Source organism: Carcharhinus amblyrhynchos, unplaced genomic scaffold (assembly GCF_965287045.1).
Source record: "Carcharhinus amblyrhynchos unplaced genomic scaffold, sCarAmb.v2.hapA scaffold_37, whole genome shotgun sequence".
Taxonomy (NCBI): Eukaryota; Metazoa; Chordata; class Chondrichthyes; order Carcharhiniformes; family Carcharhinidae; genus Carcharhinus; species Carcharhinus amblyrhynchos.
In genome coordinates this window covers 6,086,092-6,101,479 of record NW_027649778.1, presented here as the reverse complement: position 1 = coordinate 6,101,479, position 15,388 = coordinate 6,086,092, and the positions used below count along the sequence as shown (strand labels likewise).

Genomic DNA, 15,388 nt, shown 5'->3' with positions numbered 1-15,388 from the left:
CTAGGCAAAAAACGCGCCACGCGCCTGCGTCACCGGCCCGCCACAGCGTGCGTCCCACGTCATCAACACTCCCGGAACTGGGCATCGAGTGTGGGACAAGCGGACACCTGGCGGGGACGGGGGGGCTACGGTAACAAATTAGACGTTAATTGCTCACTCTCAAAGGAAATATGATGGGTTGAAATTCATTTTCTAGTCTCCCAACGCTTTCCTCACTGCCCCTGTCCCCCCTCACTGTACATTTCTCACTGCCCCCGGCCCCCTCCGCCCCCACAGAGTGTGGGAGAAGCGGGCACCGGGCGGGGGGGAGAGGAACAAGGGCCGGTTTGTGGGGTGGGTGGTGGGAAGGTGGCGGAGGGGGCCGGGGGCAGTGAGAAATGGACTGAGAGGGGACAGGGGCAATGAGGAAAGCGTTGGGAGACTAGAAAATGCATTTCAACCCATCATATTTCCTTTGAGACTGAGCAATTAACGTCTATTTTGTTACTGAGCACTGACCCAAAAATGACCAACAGGTCTCAGATAAATCTCAAACTGATTTTTCAATGCATCAAAACAAGAGCTGGAAGCATCAAACTGTTCAGCTGCTGGGCAGTCACACTGCATTTCACAGCAGCAGAAACTATGACTGATTTACCCCTCGACAGGACACGATAGCAGGACTCAATGCAGAGGGAAGGGGCAGAAGGACAGCAACGAGGGGTCAGAGGGAAAGCGGGGAAACAGAAGGGGAAAGCAGAGGGTGAGGATGGTTAACCCCATCTGATGAGGAATGCAGCCTCGCCATTGTGACTTACAAGCCCACACCACAAATGTTTAAATTCAGACTCCAAGTACAATTTGAAAGTTCTAACACACCGCAATGTTTTATTCTTTCAACATTCTTACTGCTTCAGATGTAACGGTTGACAGCACACTGGCTCTCACTACGCACGCGCACACATTTGAGACTCAAACAGCCATGGCACCCCAATAGGCTATATTTTTAAATAAAAAAGACATGGTTTTCACTCGAGTTTAAAAAGAACCTAGACCCTCCTCTAACCTTTTAGGGTCGGACCATTAACAGGTTTGGACTAAATGGGTTACAAATGCACAAGGTAAAACTGGGTGCAGACTGGACATGGCACCAAGTGACCAGGCAAAGCACAACAGGAGGAAATTGGAAATGGTTGCTGAGTGTGCTTAATCCAGAATCAATCCCGATTCCCGAGATGTGACCCTGCATCCCGCGCCGGTGTACACCTGTGGAGAGCTGGTTCAGTGGGATCACCAGCATTGAGTCTATTGGAGTCCCCTGGGAATGGCTGACATTTCCAATAGGGCCTGTGCTCAGTCTCAAAGGATGCCTACAGTCAGCTGGGTGGCAGCAGTCAAAAGGTTGTCGGTTCAAGTCCGGACATACCGAACCCTTAAATCAGAACTGAGGCAAGCGGGTGCCGCACTGTTGAGGAAGCCTGCCCAGCCGATATGAGCAATCGCATACCACCCATAGGGGAACAGGACCGGAAGATGACCTTCATCAACCAACCAAAACTGACATTTGGACCTTGCTCCATTTTTAAAAAATTGAATCCATGGATTAAAGACGGGATAGAATCAGAATCCTACAGTGCACAAGGAGGCCATTGGGCTCATTCTAGCTAGTCCCCTGACACTAAGGACCAATTTAACATGGCCAATCCATCTAACCTGCACATCTTTGGAGTGTGGGAGGAAACCGGAGCACCCAAAGGAAACCCAGGCAGACACAGTGAAGGAAGGTTCCACTGAGTCCACAGGTTCCACTCTGCCCCAAAGTATGTGCCTTTTCAGCCAGTATTTTTGTTTGCTGAGGTGAGATGAGCCAACTACGTTAACACAAATGGTGGAAATTGCTGCTCAAGTCCTTTAGCTGCTTTTCCTCAGAGCAGATTTGCGTTTGGTGATGAGCTGCTCATCTCCAGTTGTCTGCTCCTCTGCGTCCTCGCCAACCTTCTCCTCTCCTTCTGTGCCTTGCTCCATCGGCTCCTCCGACAGGTTGGCCGCCTGATCGCTGACGGGCACCAGCTTGTCAGCCGGCACGGGCTCGTCACGGACCAGGATCACCTGCTCGGTGATGTCCCCGTGGTCTCGAGCCACCAGGTGTCCCACTTCGTGGAGGACCGGCTGCTGACTGCTGCGATCCCCTGTGGCCGAATCCTGTTTCGGAAACAAAGAGCAGCGTCACCGAGTTGCGAAGGTCACCTCCAAGCTCCCGATTGAAACTCAGTGCCATGTCACCCCCCCTACCGAGCAGGTCCCAGGCAATGCCCCTTCTCCCACCCATCGTCCAGCCAGGGTGGGCTTGTTCCCAGCCACTATCTCCAGCGAGCACAGGCCACTCCCATCCCCAGCTAGCACAGCCCACCCCATCTCCAGTGAGTACAGCCCACTCGCACCCCCAGCGAGCACAGCCCAACCCATCGCCAGTGAGCAGCTCCCACACCAGTGCCTGGAAATATCCCAGTTCCTGTATGAGCAGCCAGAAGTTAGAACATAAAATCCTAGAAACCTTACGGTGCCATAAAGCAGGCCATTCAGCCCATCGAGTCTGCACTGACTCGCCAACAGAACATCCCACCCACCCCCTATCACTGTAACCCCACATATTTATCCCACTCATCCCCTAACTTACATATCTTGGAATACGAAGGTGCAATTTAGCACGGTCAATCCATCTAACCCGCACATCTTTGGAATGTGGAAGAAACTGGAGCACCCGGAGGAAACCCATGCAGACACAGGGGAGAATGTGCAAACTCCACACAGTCATCTAAGGCTGGAATCGAACCTGGGTCCCTGGCACTGCGTGGCAGCGATGCTAACCACTGTGCCAGCAAGATTCAGCTGAGACAACACAAGGAAGCATGCAGTATTTCCTGCAGGTGAGCTAACATAGACTGTGCTGCTCCTTCATAACCCTGGAATCAAGCCCTACGCTGCCTGCCTATCACACTGCATAGGAACTACAGTCTACCCTTCACATACAGTATCCATGACGACCATCCCTTGAGCCTCATCCAAAGCCATCGGTCCCTCCTCCTCATCCTTCACATTGATGATGATGGTCGGGTTCTCGCTCTCTCTGCCAACAGCCGAATCTGGAACACTGCTGCTGACTTCCATCGGCTCATCCTTCGGGATTGCTGCAGAGGTCGTGGTCAGTTGACTTGGGACTGCCTGGCTGAGCGGGGCCGAAACAGCCTGAGTGGGAGATTTGGAGGCACCCTCGCTTGAGGGGGGCGTAACTGTCTGGGTAGGAGACTTGGAGGCAGCCTGACTGGGGAGTCCTGGGATAGTCAGGCTGGGAAGGGCTGGCACAGTCTGGAGGGAGGGAGCCGGGACAGTCTGAAGTGAGGGGGTTGGGACCGTCTGGAGTGGGGGTGCTGGGACAGTCTGGAGAGGTGGGGGCAGGACGGTCTGGAGTGCAGGAGCTGGGACAGTCTGGAGAGGTGGAGCTGGGACAGTTTGCAGAGGAGGGGCCGGGACAGTTTGGAGAGATGGAGTTGGGACAGTCTGGAGTGCGGGGGTTGGGACAGTTTGCAAAGGTGGAGCTGAGACAGTCTGGAGTGGGGGGGCTGGGACAGTCTGGAGAGGTGGGGTCGGGACCGTCTGGAGAAGTGGAGCTGGGACAGTCTGGAGAGGTGGGGTCGGGACTGTCTGGAGAAGTGGAGCTGGGACAGTCTGGAGTGGGGAAGCCGAGACAGGCTGGAGAGATGGAGTCGGGACAGTCTGGAGGGGGTGCAACTGGGCCAGCTGTTGTTGCTGTTTGAGTTTTTGTTCCTCCTCCAGTTTTCTCTTCAAGGCTTTCTCTTGTGCCAGCCGCATGGTAATCAGATCCTTCTGTGTATGAGCAATGGTCAGATGCTGCACTTCATCCTGTAACACACAAGATAAAAGCCCGAGATCAGGACAGTAATGAATCAATTGGCTGTTAACGGGGATGTGGAAAATTTCACTATTTTATTTCCCAGCGACAAACACTTCAGGTCTTTTTCAATTCAATTCATAACTTGTGGTGGGGTCTGAACTCCGCCGCTGGGTCACTATAAGGGAAGTGATGGCCTAGTGGTAGGATTGCTTGACTATTAATCCAGAAACTCAGCTAATGTTCTGGGGACCCGGGTTTGAATCCCACGACAGTAGATGGTGGAATGTGAACTCAATAAAAAATATCTGGAATTAAGAATCTACTGATGACCATGAAACCATTATCGGAAAAACCCATCTGGTTCACTAATGTCCTTTAGGGAAGGAAATCAGCCATCCTTACCCGGTCTGGCCTACGTGTGACTCCACAGCCACAGCAATGTGGTTGACTCTCAAATGCCCTCAGACAACTAGGGGGTGGGCAACAAGTGCTGGCCCAGCCAGTGATGCCCATGTCCTATGAATGAATAAAAAAAAACTATACACCTTTTCCTGGTTCAACGTGTAGCACGTTGCGTCAGATGGTTTTGGGTTCAAGATCCATTCAAGACTACAGCAGTGTGGTACTGAGGGAGTGCTGCATTGCCAGAGGCACTGTCCGTCAAAGGAGACATTACAGATAGACACATTTGTGTACGAAGACTGCATTTCATAATTCACTCGCTAATAATCATATTTGGCTGTCTTGAGAAAATAATATTGGCACAACCAAAACTTCTTTTTCAACACCCAGAGTGGAATGTTCTGGCTTTTCTCTCACTGTGAAATCTAACTGCCCCTCATAGCCAGAGCATGAAATATCACAGGCCCTCACACATTTTGGACGAAAACTCTCAATTTCACACAGTAAAAAATGTTACTGCCCCTTGTATGCTATGCTGAGCGTGAAATGTATTGCCAGAATCATTAAATACCTATTTAGAATTAGGTGGAATTAAAAAGAACAACAGAAACAGCTGACCCTGTAAACATCAGGAATGACTGCACACAGGACAAACAGAGGGAAGTCTCAAACTCCAGTTCTTTCCATGCAAGAGTGTGAGACATAGGAGCAGAATTAGCTCACTCGGCCCATCTGCTCCACCATTCAGTCATGGATGTTTCTCAACCTCATTCTCCTGCCTTTTCTCCATAATCTCTGATCGCCTTATTGATCAAGAACCTATCTCTGTCTTAAAGACACCCCTTGATCTGGCCTCCACGTGCATGGATCTTTGAGTAGGTGGGCTTGTGGCCCAGTGGTAGCATCTCTGTCAGGAGCGCCGGGTTCGAGTTACATCCCAGACTTGGAAGGTGCGTCCATAATGCAACCAAAGAGAGAGAGCATCAACCTATAAATCCTTCAAATACACGATGTGGAGTTGCCAGCGTTGGACTGGGTTGAGCACAGTAAGAAGTCTCACAACACCAGATTAAAGTCCAACAGGTTTATTTGGAATCACGAGCTTTCGGAGCACTGCTTCTTCATCAGGTGAGTTTAATATACGACAACGGTAAACAGGACAGATTCCCGGTCAACAGGGTCACAGAAAGAAAATCTGCCACCATTATCCATAGTTCTGGACTACAACATATATGGTCGCCCAAACAAATTGTGGACTCGTTGCAGGTGTGGGGATCGAAACAGTGGTTGACTCAGATTTCAAAGTTTCAAAGTTTATTTATTAGTGTCACAAATAGGTTTACATTAACACTGCAATGAAGTTACTGTGAAAATCCCCTAGTCACCACACTCTGACGCCTGTTCGGGTACACTTAGGAAGAATGCACCTAACCAGCACATCTTTGGGACTATGGGAGGAAACCAGAGCAGCCGGAGGAAACCCATGTAGACATGGGGAGAATGTGCAGACTCCACACAAGTTCCAAGCTGGGAATCGAACCCAGGTCCCTGGTGCTGAGAGGCAGCAGTGCCAACCACTGTGCCACCCTGGACGGCTGTGTGGATTTGATTAGTGGGAACAGCATGGGATTCAATCCCTATTCCAGTGAGGATCGATTCAGGACTGACCTCCTTGCCCTACCTATGGACACTGATAACAGTAGACTTGCAACACAACTTTCTACTCAGCCCATCTCCACAATCACCCTTTCAATGCATCCACGCACTGATATTCAATTTCTAACTACTGACTTGGCAGTTAGCACTGCTGTATTAGGGTTTGATTCCTGGCTTGTGTGACTGCACGGAGTTTGCACAATCTCCCCGTGTTGCTACAGGTTTCCTCCGGTTTCCTCCCACATCGGAAAGATGTGCTGGTTAGGGTACATTGGCCGTGCTAAATTCTCCCTCAGCGTACCTAAATAGGCGCTGGAGTGTGACAACTAGGGGATTTTCACAATAACTTCACTGCAGTGAAGCCTGCTTGCAACTAATAAATAAATATTCTTTAATTTCTACTTATATTGACTCTCAGCCATCTTGGTTGAAACTTTGGAAGTTTGGGAACTGTGGAAAACCTAGCTGTGACTGTAACATTACATTCTGCATTCTCTTCTTCTCTGAACGATATGCTTTGTCTGTATAGCATTCAAGAAACAATACTTTTCATTGTTTACTAATATATGTGACAAATAAATCAAATCAAAAAAGTGATAAATCCTGATCGAACAGCGTATTAGTATCAATGGGTCTTGACAAAGTCAGGATTATTCATCCAGTTTCATTTAATTATTTTAGGGAATTCAGGCCTGGATAATGTAACAGCTATTCCTCAGGAAGAATGTGTCCAGCACCTACCTCGTTCATTGGCTTAGACTCCATAGTCTCTGCATCTGGCTTCGAATTGGCCTCCAGCACCATCATTATCGACTTCGGAATGTGGTTTTGCTGGAATACAGGAAGTATAAGAGGAGTGAAAGGTGGCTTCTTCAACAGCAGCAGACTGGATAACCAATAGCCACTGCCAGCGAAACCTGGGGCTTGTCCCCACAAGCTGATCAATTCAAACTAGCAGCAGTGATACCACTGGGCCATGCTTCTACCTACATCCATGTCATTGAATACTTAGACGCACTCCCCTCCCTCCCTGCCATATTTGCTGAATTTGTATCTATAACCAAGCTTGTTAATTCAAACAGCACAGAAACAGGCCCTTCGCCACTGCCCCCCCCCCACCAAGCCCATGCTGATAACCCTAACAATCAATCAATCCACAACTGAATTCAAACATGATGTAGAGATGCTGACGTGGGCTGGGGTGGGTTCAGTAAGAAATCCCACAACACCAGGTTAAAGTCCAACAGGGTTATTGAGTCTGTGTCTATATTTGCCCTGTTTATGAACCCAACTCTCCACTCATCTGATGAAGGGGCACCTGGTGTTGTAAGAAGCCAAACATAACATGATGTAAACTAGAGTGCTTTGGGGACCCAAGTCCAAAATCACCCTCTCACTTCCAAGTACACTAAACCCCATGTAAGTCACATCTCAAATTATTCATTGGCTGAACACTGAAATAGTAATAGCATATTTTAGGAATACAGGAAGAGGAATTATACCCTGCACGGTAAAGAGCAGAGAGAGAGATGTAGGAAAGCAGATACAATGATTTTTAAAGCAAGGAGTAAAACCAGCCTCCCATCCATTGACATTTCCCGCTGCCTCGGAAAGGCAGCCAACATAATTAAAGTCTCTATGCACCCCAGATATTCTCTCTTCCACCTTCTTCCATTGGGAAAAAGACACAAAAGTCTGAGGTCACGTGCCAACCGCCTCAAGAGCAAATTCTTCGTGGTAAATGTGACTTTGGGAGAGCACTAAATATGAAATCAAGGAAGCTATACTGAATGTGTACAACGGTATCGTGGTTCAATTATTGCTGATCTAGATTTCACATTTCAGAAAGGATTTTTGGATGAAAAATAGTGTTTTCTATCACACTTGAAAGAGACAAGTCTTGGTTGTGGGGGGTATAAGAATTTTACGATAGTCATGCATTGAGGGGAGAGCATGTTTGGCAGACCACTCACATAGCATCACATTCTGAAGATTACAGGTCAAAAAACATCCTGTTTTTCCAGAGGATTGTCCAAATTTGAAATGCTTTGGCACAAGTGCTGAATTCCACCTTTTAAAAAAGGAATTATATTTTCTTCATATTCAAATTCTAAGGAAAAGGGCATGGAAGCCAGATTTTTAGGCTATTAGTTCCAGGTGACAAGCAAACACAATATGAATGTGATCGGCTAACTGTTGCAACTTCTATGACCTAATTCACGCTGCAATGGAGAGTAGGCACTGGTCCCCCAGTCAGCATTGCCAAAGGCAAGTGCACAATGCAAACATCTTCGAGAGGGTGCAGAGGCAATTAACCAGAATGGTTCCAGAGAGGGAACTTTTAGCTGTAATGTTAGGTTGAGAAAGCTGGAGTTGTTCTCCTTGGAGCAAAGGAAGTTGAGAGGAGATCCAATCGAGATGTTACGAGATTATGGCAGTTATATGTAAGCTAGGTAAGAAAAGTATTCCGTTATTTGATGGGATAAGGACTGGGCAGCACGGTGGTACAGTGGTTAGCCCTGCTGCCTCACAGCGACAGAACCCAGGTTCGATTCCTGGCTTGGGTCATCGTCTGTGTGGAGTCTGCATGTTCTCCCCGTGTCTGTGTGGGTTTCCTCCCACAATCTGAAAGACGTGCTGTTTAAGTGCATTGATTCGAACAGGCACCAGAATGTTGCGATAGGGGAATTTCACAGTAACTTTGTTGCAGTGTTAATGTAAGCCTTACTTGTGACTAATAAATATAACTACTTTAATTTTACCTCAAAGGGCTAGGTAGTGACAGATTTAAGGTCTTTTGCAAGAAGTACAGGCATGAGAAACTTTTTTTTAAAAACGCAGCAAAGTTTGTAATGACATGGAAGTTGACGTCTACAAGGGTGATGGAACAGAAAGGATCAATGATATCAAAAATAAATTGGATGGTCACTTGAGGGGGAAGAAGTCTACAGGACACTGGGAATGGAGTGGGGAAAATGGGATTGGCTGGATTCTATACAGAGAGCTGGCACAGACTTTGGCAGGCTAATTGGCTTCCTTTTGTATTGCAATGATGCTATAGCCTTCCAATGGGCATGGAGGGCGACATTCCAAGATGTCACTGTTGCATGGATAGGAGAAACCGAATGGTTAAAGGACAGGTGAGAAACTTTAATAAAGTGGGGGAAGAACGCACATTCCACCTACAGCAACTACGTACCTGGTGGGGCGTGAAAGATCGCACATGCGTCAAGAGTGGTTCACGGAGCTCCGGACACTTCTCAAAAACACTGGCGAGTTGAGTGGGTGGGAGTTGCAGCAGGACCTGGAACGACTGTGGTTTTGTTCGCTGGCAGCACTTAATAAAACCTTCCCAAACCTTGGGATATTTCCAAACCTGCAGCAGCACAATCAAGAGGAACCACATTACAGAGGAAATTCGGCATGTCAGCTACGACTCTAACCGACTTTTACAGAGGCACCATAGAAAGCATTCTTTCTGGTTGTATCACAGCTTGCAATGGCTCCTGCTCTGCCCAAGAAACTACAAAAGTTTGTGCATGTAGCTAAGCATCACACAAACCAGCCTCCCATCCATTGACTCTGTCTACACTTCCTGCTGCCTCAGCAAAGCAGCCAGCATAATTAAGAACCCTACGCACCCCGGACACTCTCTCTTCCACCTTCTTCTGTCAGGAAAAAGGTACAAAAGTCTGAGGTCACGTACCAACTGACTCAACAGCTTCTTCCCTGCTGCAGTCAGACTTTTGAATGGAGTTGCCTCGCATTAAATTGATCTTTCTCTACACCCTAGCTATGACTGTAACACTACATTCTGCACCCTCTCCTTTCCTTCTCTATGAACAGTAATGTTTTGTCTGTATAGTGCGCAAGAAACAATACTTGTCACTGTATACTAATACATGTGACAATAATAAATCAAATCGAAACAAATCAGAGCAGTCCATGAAGAGATCGTATCAGCAACTATAACTGTAGTTTGGTAAATTGTACCAAAATAACAGCCAGCTCATCAATGAGCCAGAAGTTATCAGGTCCCACAAACCCACCCCATCAAATACTTCAAGGCAACATAGGTTGGACACAGAGCACATCTTCCACGTACTTCCCCACTGCCAGATGTACAGCACAGATAGATGCAAGTAAGGCCATCTTTACCCGAGTTATCAAGCATTCCCAGGGCACATTAACTAAAACCAGAGATGATTGAGAGAGTACTAGCCACTGTTTATGCACTGGAGCCGAGTCTCCAAAAAGATCAACCATGATCTTATTGAATGGCGGAGCAGGATCAAGAGGCCAGGTGGCCTATTCCTGCTCCTAGTTCTTATGTTCATACAGTCCCCAAGCTGGGACTCGCTGACAATTCCTACCTAGATGTCACTGCACCATCCTAACTGGGAAATATACTGACGTTTCTTCACTGCTGCTGGGTCAGACTCCTGGAACTCCCTAGCTAACACTGTGGGAGTTACTTCACTACACTGACAGTAAATGTTCATGGGCGGTGTAGTGGTTAGCATTGCTGCCTCAGCACTAGAGATCTGGGTTCAATTCCAGCCTTGGATGGCTGTTTGGAATCTACATGTTCTCCCCACATCTGGGTCAATTTGCTCCAAGTGCTCCAGATGTGCGGGTTAGCTCAACTGGCTATAGTAAATTGCCCCTTTGTTTCCCAAGATGAGTAGGTTAGGGGGAAAAGCCATGGGATAGGGTGGGGAGTTGGGTGTGGGCAAGAGTCAGTGCAGGCTCAATGGGCTGAGTGACCTTTTCTGCACTATAAGGATACAATACTACCAAGAATACCCACTAGCATCTTCGAAAGGACAATGGAATATTGGACCTGCCAGTGATTCTCATGCCCTGAGACTTAGCTAAATAAGGTTTCGTATGGTGACATCTAAAGTTGTAAGGGACAGTTAATTCTTAAGTCAATCTCAGTCCAGGACCACACTGCTGTGACTGGGACTGATTTTGCACACACAACATACTCTGATGTAACTATCCTCCACACACTGCAATTTTCAGGAAGTGATGTTTTATCTGGAGACTTTGCTGTAAATTGGTATTGGGACAGCATGGTAGCACAGTAGTTAGCACTGCTCCCTCACAGCGCCAGAGAACCAGGTTCGATTCCCGGCTTAGGTCAGTGTCTGTGTGGCATTTGCATGTTCTCCTCATGTCTGTGTGGGTTTCCTCCGGGTGCTCTGGTTTCCTCCCACAGTCCAAGGGTGTGCAGATTAGGTGAATTGGTCATGATAAATTCTTCCACAGTGTACCCGAACAGGCACCGGACTGTGGCAACTAGGGGATTTCCACAATAACTTCATTGCAGTGTGAATGTAAGCCTTACTTGTGACTAATAAATAAACTTTGTAATTTGAGCCACAAGTTCTTTGCTGTAGTTCAAAAAGGCTCTCTCTAAATAGATCCTGCTTTGTTGTGGTCTGTAGCAACTCTATTTAAAATGACTGCTTGTTGAGTTACCTGTCCAAGTCCAGCCCCCAGCTCCAAATCACTGCTTGTTATACCCGCTGCATTTAGAAACAAAAATATTCAGCATCCTTGCTACACACCTGCCTCTCCTCCTCGTTACCTGTTTCATTATGAGTCGAGACAGGATGTTCATGACAAAACCACCCAGCCGTGGATACATAGTAAGTGACTGAATCACTGTCCGCATCAGCAACATGGGAAGTGGACTCTGTTCCATCAGCTGTTGCATCACAACAGCCAGGACCTCCGACGTGTACACATTCCTCTCTGCGAAGCACAGGTTTGTCGCTAAAACAAAAGTCAGAACCAGTCAGATCAACTTCAAGGAACTAACATTTCAACAAGACACATTCATTTCGCACCAAGTTTAGTTTTCAGTTTAAGTTTATTTATCGGCTTACATTAACACTACAATGAAGCTACTATGAAATTCCCCAAGTTCAGTGTTAGAATGCAACCGATGACAACTTTGCAGTGGATGTAATGTGACCAATGGTAACAAGCTGTAAGGGTCAGCTGACACTGTAAACCATGGAACCAATCATGGAATGATGTGATGGCCAGCTGACTCACTGTAGTTAGCACTGCTGCCTCACAATGCCAGGACCTAGGTTCAATTCCTGGCTTGGGTCACTATGTGTGCGGAGTCTGCACGTTCTCTCCGCGTCTGCATGGGTTTCCTCTGGGTGCTCTGGTTTCCTCCCACACTCCAAAGATGTGTGGATTAGGTTGATTGGCCATGCTAAGAAATTGCCCCTTAGTGTCAGGCGGATTAGTAGGGTAAATATGTCGAATTACAGAAATATGGCCTGGGCGGGGTGGATTGTGGTCCATGACTCAATGGGCCAAATGGCCTCATTCTGCATAGGGATTGTATGATTCTGTTCTATGAAGAACCTCTTGGGAATTGTGGGGAGTTTGGAGTGGCCCAGGGAGAGGCCCCAAGTTTGGAGTAATGAAGCTTCTTTATCAAACCCTTTCTTTGATTTATAAGTTGGAGTAAGTTTTGTTATATTTTTACTGTCTGCATTTGGGGAACTCCTTCCGAAGAAACATTCAGGTACGCAGAGGGAGAATTTAGCATGGTCAATGCACCTAACTAGTATGTCTTGGGACACTAAGTGGCCAATCCAGTGAATTCACACATCCTTCGGACTGTGAGAAGAAGCCAGGGCACCTGGAGGAAACCCACGCAGACAAGGGGAGAATGTGCAGAGTTTGCACAGTCACCCAAGCCAAAGATCAAACCCTTGTCCCTGCTGCTGTGAGGCAGCAGTACATTTGACATTGGAAAGGATCCCAAAGTGCTTCACAGTATTTGAGGCCAAACCAAGGTATTACCATTAAGTGCCCGGTTAAAGATTTTAAGGAGTACCTTAAAGGAAGACAGATCCATAAAGATTCGTGGAGTCAGTTCAAGAACTTCAGCATGCTGCTGAGGGCATACATTTTATCAACGTAATGGTAATTCATTGAAAAGCTCTGTAACACTCAGAGACGACGCGACAAACCATTAAATAAAGTTAAGCCCCATGAAAGGAGTAGATCTCATTAGCTCATGATGGGCTAAATGCATTCCTCCCAATTCCATGATCCTCAGTGTACTGTCTCCCCCGACCCCTCCCAATCCATCTCACAAGCCAGCCACCTCCCCACCCCACCCACAAAGAAGTGGTCATTTGCTTAAGCTACATAGACATAATTTGTTCGACTGTTTGGTCACCTGGTCAGCAACGCAGTACTCCCAAGAACAATCCTTCTCATTTTCAACCTATGCTGAAGATATCAGGTTGCACATCTTTGTGTGGAATTCAAGGCCTGCCCATCTCCTTCCCAAGTTCTTTTTTCCCCCTTCCCTGTTATGACAATATGCTGCTTTTAAAAAATGTATATTAGTCATATTTCTGTGCAGTTAGCTGGCTCTTCCATTTTTATCGGAGCCATTCTGCCTACAAGCAGTATCCTGTATTATTACTGCAGCAGCATAATTGCTTAATCTGAACAAATGCCATTCTTGGCTTTTTCCCCCTGGAATTTTGCAGACTGGGACTTGATTGGGATGATTGACAGTACAGTCACACGGCTGGGTACAATTAGGTTTACACAATGCTATGGAATTGGGAGAGCAGTGTCTCTCTTCGCCCCTGAAGTTGGAGACGGAAATCTGCCAGGAGATAAGTTTTTTTTGGAGATTCTGCTGTTTGAGAAGAACATCTTTCTCTGAGTTACTGCTTGGAACTGCAGGGAGAGAGACACAGGTATTCCCTTTCTGCTTCTGCAGTCTGGAGACTGGAAGCTGCCAGAGAGTTCTGAGGTTTTGCCGTTTTGAGCCTGTATCCTTCTCTCTGGATTTTTGCCCAGAAATGCTAAAAGGCTGAAAATCCAATATCACATGGGCATACTTGCCTTTGCGCTAACTAATTCAGAAAAAGGGTACATGTCTATGGGACATTGTTTTAAATTGGAACAACAAAGATAGCTAGCGATCAAGAATTATATTTTGCAATGTTGTAATAAATCCATGGAGGCAAAGGCCCCATCACAAAAAGTTCCTTTATTTACAAGACATACTATACAATAGCGTGTTCCCTGCTCAGCAATCAGAGACTGACACAGCTGCTTTAAATAGGGAACATAAAGCTCCCTGATAGGACCATCAATTAGGACCCAATCAGGAACGTCTTTTAATGTCCAACCAAGTAAACAAAATCAAATTAACTTGGGGACAACTCAAAAGGGTCAGCTCCCTAAAAGGAGGGGAACCGCCCAAAACAAAAGACCAAGTGGAAAAGAAACTTAAAACATCAAATTATAATGCGATTAAAGGGGTCAATAATACACCCCAGTCCCTGTGATGCCCAGTGGGCAAGGACTCAATCAGGGAGTTCATACTCTAGCAGGCCAATCTCACTTGCCTGACTGAAGTCATCACACATGTTTAAGCATTTTAATTGATAAAAGTTATGCTAATTCTTTGTTATATTCTGTGTTCTTAAATAAAGTTTATTTTGATAAAAGCTTTCCAGTGGGTCACTTGAATCATACCTAGAGTGGAATACCTTCTGCTCACCCTATTGCCAAAATCTAAGCTGAGTTGAGCTCTATATAACTGCATGATGTGCCTTGGAGTTTCTGCTCTGGGCCTTAAGGGTTCCTTCCTCCTTCTTGGGATCTCCCTTCCTACAACCCAGACATTGAAAAGCCAATCTGACTGCTACCCCCAATCCTATTTTGCCCCCAAATTGGCAATATCTAAACCAAGGACTTTGGATCACCTTCCTTCCTGGGTGCTGTGTGATGCGTGAGCGGTGGGGATTGCAGAGTGTGGAAGCAGCCTGGTTATTGTAGACATCAGTTACCTTTAATTATCGATTTCATATCGCATTTGGTCGAATCAATGTTGTGCAGGGCTATCAACAGGTCACCTGGGGTCAGAGGTGAAATTGCCGCCGACACCCCCTCACCTGCTGGAAGAAAGGAAATGTCCCATTGCACGTATGCCCAGATTTTGAAATACTCCAATAACAAGAATCCCTCCCCCACCTCAATCAGTAACACCCCATCATCTCCACCAGCTAAGTCCATCCTCTTGCCCCCACCTGCAAAACCTTCATTTTTTTTTATTTATTCGTGGGACATGGGTGTTGCTGGTTGAGCCCATCCCTCGTTTTCCGAGGGCAGTCCAGAGTCAACCACATTGCCATGGCTCTGCAGTCACATGTAGACCAGACCAGGTAAAGATGGCAGACTTCCTTCCCTAAAGGACAGGTGGGTTTTTCCAACAATGGTTTCATAGTCATCAGTAGATTCTTAATTCCAGACTTTTTTTATTGACTTCAATTTCCATCAGCTGCCGTGGTGAGATTCGAACCTGGGTCCCAGAACATTAGCTGACTTTCTGGATCAATGGTCTAACGATAATAGCACTACACCACCGTCTTA

General features: G+C 46.8%; 1 protein-coding gene across 2 annotated transcripts in view; it reads right to left on the bottom strand.

The window, feature by feature from the left end:
* Nucleotides 1–839: 839 nt before the first annotated feature.
* sympk (symplekin) overlaps nucleotides 840–15,388 on the bottom strand; it is a 61,615-nt gene continuing 47,066 nt past the window's right edge. Inside the window, exons 21-26 of one of the 2 annotated variants that reach the window (XM_080218163.1) lie at nucleotides 14,806–14,913; nucleotides 11,547–11,734; nucleotides 9,150–9,326; nucleotides 6,692–6,781; nucleotides 3,010–3,900; nucleotides 840–2,181 (exon numbers count right to left, since the gene is read on the bottom strand). In XM_080218163.1, coding sequence (XP_080074289.1) covers nucleotides 1,891–2,181; nucleotides 3,010–3,900; nucleotides 6,692–6,781; nucleotides 9,150–9,326; nucleotides 11,547–11,734; nucleotides 14,806–14,913 — 1,745 coding nt within the window. In that variant the 3' untranslated portion in view covers nucleotides 840–1,890. The remainder of the gene's footprint in view (nucleotides 2,182–3,009; nucleotides 3,901–6,691; nucleotides 6,782–9,149; nucleotides 9,327–11,546; nucleotides 11,735–14,805; nucleotides 14,914–15,388) is intronic. The other variant, XM_080218164.1, reaches the window with a different exon arrangement.